Source organism: Etheostoma spectabile, chromosome 16 (assembly GCF_008692095.1).
Source record: "Etheostoma spectabile isolate EspeVRDwgs_2016 chromosome 16, UIUC_Espe_1.0, whole genome shotgun sequence".
NCBI lineage: Eukaryota > Metazoa > Chordata > Actinopteri > Perciformes > Percidae > Etheostoma > Etheostoma spectabile.
Window position 1 is genome coordinate 15,833,168 of NC_045748.1, and position 3,643 is coordinate 15,836,810.

Sequence of the window (3,643 nt, forward strand, 5' to 3'; positions counted from 1 at the left end):
GGATTATTCAGTGTAAGTGCAACAGTAAAATTCTACAAAAACCCTACATATATATTTCTGCTGCAAATAAATTTCTGCTACAAATATTTCATTTACTCTGTATATTGTGGGGAAAAGGTGGGTATTTGTATTAAGACAGTATTTTTTGGCTGAACCCTGTTGGAGATAACAAATTGACGCTGCCAAGGCAAACAAACTGGACTCCATTTGTTATTAAAGTTGGAAAGTGTCACAAATGTTCTAATCAGTCTCTGGAAGAATAAAACTAATCGGCATGGAGATGAGACTTGGTGAGTCATCCAGGGCAGATGATTAGCTGTAAATTTACTCATTACTAAATCCCAGTTGATGAACAGCGTGGAGTTGAGCAGAACGGAGAATGCCGTGACAAAAGGAGGCACCAGTGTGTGAACGTGATGGGATGTGCTACATTACAGTGTGGCTTAAGGAACTATGTCAGCCAGTGAAAAAAAGACAGAGATTAACTATATTTTCTAGAGGTTTCATATTTCTTTCATAAGCCATTCTGTTTTGGGTGAAATATATATTCTATATGGAGTGCTTCCTCAGCCCTTCTTGTTCACAGGAGGTGAAGCTATTAGAGGAGTCAGCAACTTGGCTGTGACTACGAGGCATGTAACGAGGAGCTGTCACATTTGTCTTCACATAGGAACTTACTGGGTTTCAATGGGCCTGTTGAGGTTGCTCACTAAAGAGTTTGCATACCTCTGGGCAAAAAAAGGCACACATGTGACATGTACTGTATTAATGAGGAGTCTAAATCCTGCACGGGGGGGAATGCAACTATAAAGGTAGTACATTTTCAAGCCTTCTGTATTGTAATACTACCTAGATGGATTATAAAATGGGTGTAGGGCTCGGTGTCCAAGGGGTCCTACTTAAGAGCATCTGTTTGAAGTGGCTGTTAATAAGATTTCTCATTGCACAGTAAAGAAAGCAGAAAGTACTTTTTAAAAAATCTAAGAGTTGTCAAAAGACCTTAGTATGCTCAAAACAGGCTAGCTCGTCCAACATGTCATCCGCCCATGTTTGAAAGCAAGTAAAAAGTAAGAATATGGGTTGCTTACCCGGTTGTGCCCCATGTACAAAGGCTCAGTCCATACAGCACTGCCGCAGGTTAGATTCCAATCTGCAGCCCTTTGCTGCATGTCACTTTCCCACTCTTTTCCCTTTCCTGTCTTAAGCTGTCCTGTCAATAAAGGCCTAAACATGCCCCAAAAAATAATCTTAAAAAACAAAGTAAGAATATAAAAAAGAGAGCTTCCTTTGTACTTTCTTACCTACCAACGCTTGGCCGATCACTGCGAAAAGTGGGCGCAATTATCGCATTGTTGGTTTCGGGAAGTTAATGGAATTGTTGAACGCTGTCCCCAAATTTCAACATTAGAAAGGTGTGGAAGAAGGGGGTTTCAGAAGCTGTTCAATGATCCGACAATCACGACGCTTGGAAGCATACTGACCCCTAAAACATTTAATTTGAGGTTGTTACGAGAAAGCAACTTCAGGACAACTTTATAGGGAATGCATCTTTGAATCAGTGGGATCACTTTACCACCAAGGATTGTGCAGGAGCTCATTAAGGCATCTGTGCCCAGGGGTCCATCTTGTCATGATCCATCCATGCTTCATAATACCTCAGTATTAGAGTGCATATTGTCAAACACTAATGATAGTCAATAGGAGTCATAGAAACTGATCTTGAGCGACCGATCAGGTTATTGTCATGATGGGGTGATGATGAAATGGCTCCTCATTAACCCAGCTGGACACATAATTGGATAATCTGGGCCTCATGAACTCGAGTGGCGATATTATTGTGTAGTTAAAGGCACACAAGAAGCAGTCACTTTATGACCAGAATACATGCCGTGAACGATAAAAGGAATGACTCTCACCCAGCGCAGATCACTTCCCTTTGTTTGAAACAAAGAGCTGCTCAAAATGTAGTCAATCATGATCGACTCCATTTTCAACATGAGGACAGTTACATACACTCAAGCTGATATGTTACAGTACATGTGTGCGTGGAGACTACAGTGAGTTCCCAACCTCCCAGCTCTGTATTTATGTTCTCCTGTATCCAACACACTGAATCCCATCACAATACTTGATGAGAGAGGGCACAGCAATCCAGGCCAGTCTTCTTTTTGTGTTCTTTTAGCTCTTGCAAACATGAGCTGTTTTGCTCCCATTGGCAAATGTGAAAATAAATAAAGCCAGGTAGGTCTACGCAGAGAGGGTGTTGAAAGGCTGAAAGAAGAGAGAGAGACAGGTAGAAAGTTCAACCACTCAGTGAGGGCATTAGGCTGTGAGGCATGAAGAGTGTGTTGGCAGAGTGTTTGGTGGAGTTTCAGTGATCCATCAAAGGAAAGCCTATCTTTCGATTCTGCCCTCCCTGCATTGCCTTGCAGTAACTCCCCCCCCCGTCTCTCTATTCCTATCTCTTCCCCCCCCCCCTCCCCTCTTTCTCTCTCTCTCTCTCTCTCTCTTCGCCCTTGCAGAACGTTTCCTGGGGTAAGCAGTACTCTTATGCCCTCTTCAAAGCCATGAGCCACATGCTGTGCATTGGGTATGGTGCCCGGGCACCTGTCAGCATGTCTGACCTGTGGATCACCATGTTGAGTATGATTGTTGGAGCCACGTGCTACGCCATGTTTGTGGGCCACGCTACAGCTTTAATTCAATCGCTGGACTCCTCACGCAGGCAATACCAAGAGAAGGTAAGCACCAGACAGTGACATGATTATATTAAATACCTGAGATCATGAAAAGGTTTGGGTTTACGTGATTTACATGATATTGGATATTATTTTAAATGAAGTGACTGCATGGTATGAAGTTCAAATCTTCCTTGTTTTGTAAGTAATGCCAATAACCAGTGGGATGATTTTAATAATGATTAAAGCTTTTGTGCGTAACTTTTTTATTTAATTGAACGTCTGTTACATTTAAGCCATTGCCAAATGACTTGCTACAAAGTTAATTAAGACTATCAGCGCCACACATCTCTCCCTCTGTATGTCTCAGTATGGCTGTGTTCAGAAGATTGTGTCGTCCCGTGACTTTTGGGCGCAAAAACTTGAGTGAAGATAATTACCTCTTCTGAAGAGTCCATTGTGTTTTTTAATCCTTTGTGCCCTCCTTGGCTACGAGCAACTGCATATGGGAAGAGAGGGGGCGTGTGTGCAATCACGTAAGGCTTGTATCATGTGGACGCCTCGACAGTGTTCTTGTCATTACTTCCTTATGGGGGAGAGAGTAACTACGCACTATAGCTTTAAAGTACTAATCTGAGGGTTTTGCTCTTTCCGACTGCAAAAAATCCTGCTCATTGGAGCTCGACTTAAATAAATTAGCTTCTCTCAGTGGCCCCATGGACCAATGGGTTGCGCTCTCACAGATCACAATATCCTGGGCAGTGATTAAGAAAGAGGATTTTCTTCCCCACGCAGAGCACATAAGGCCAACGGGGTGAGTAGGTCTATGACATGACCAGCCACCTTATTGTCAGTATGCTGCCAGTGAACACATTTTTATTTTTCCCTTTCATTTCAGTCTCTGTTATATCAGTTTTTATGATGGGGGAAGGGTGGGGGTGGGGGGGGGCGAGCCACCATCTGTG

The 3,643-nt window shown here is 43.0% G+C and overlaps 1 protein-coding gene across 1 annotated transcript in view; it reads left to right on the forward strand.

Annotated features, from left to right (window-relative positions):
- Nucleotides 1-3,643, forward strand: part of hcn1 (hyperpolarization activated cyclic nucleotide-gated potassium channel 1) — a 66,840-nt gene that overhangs the window by 37,777 nt on the left and 25,420 nt on the right. Inside the window, exon 4 of the mRNA XM_032540306.1 lies at nucleotides 2,523-2,741. Coding sequence (XP_032396197.1) covers nucleotides 2,523-2,741 — 219 coding nt within the window. The remainder of the gene's footprint in view (nucleotides 1-2,522; nucleotides 2,742-3,643) is intronic.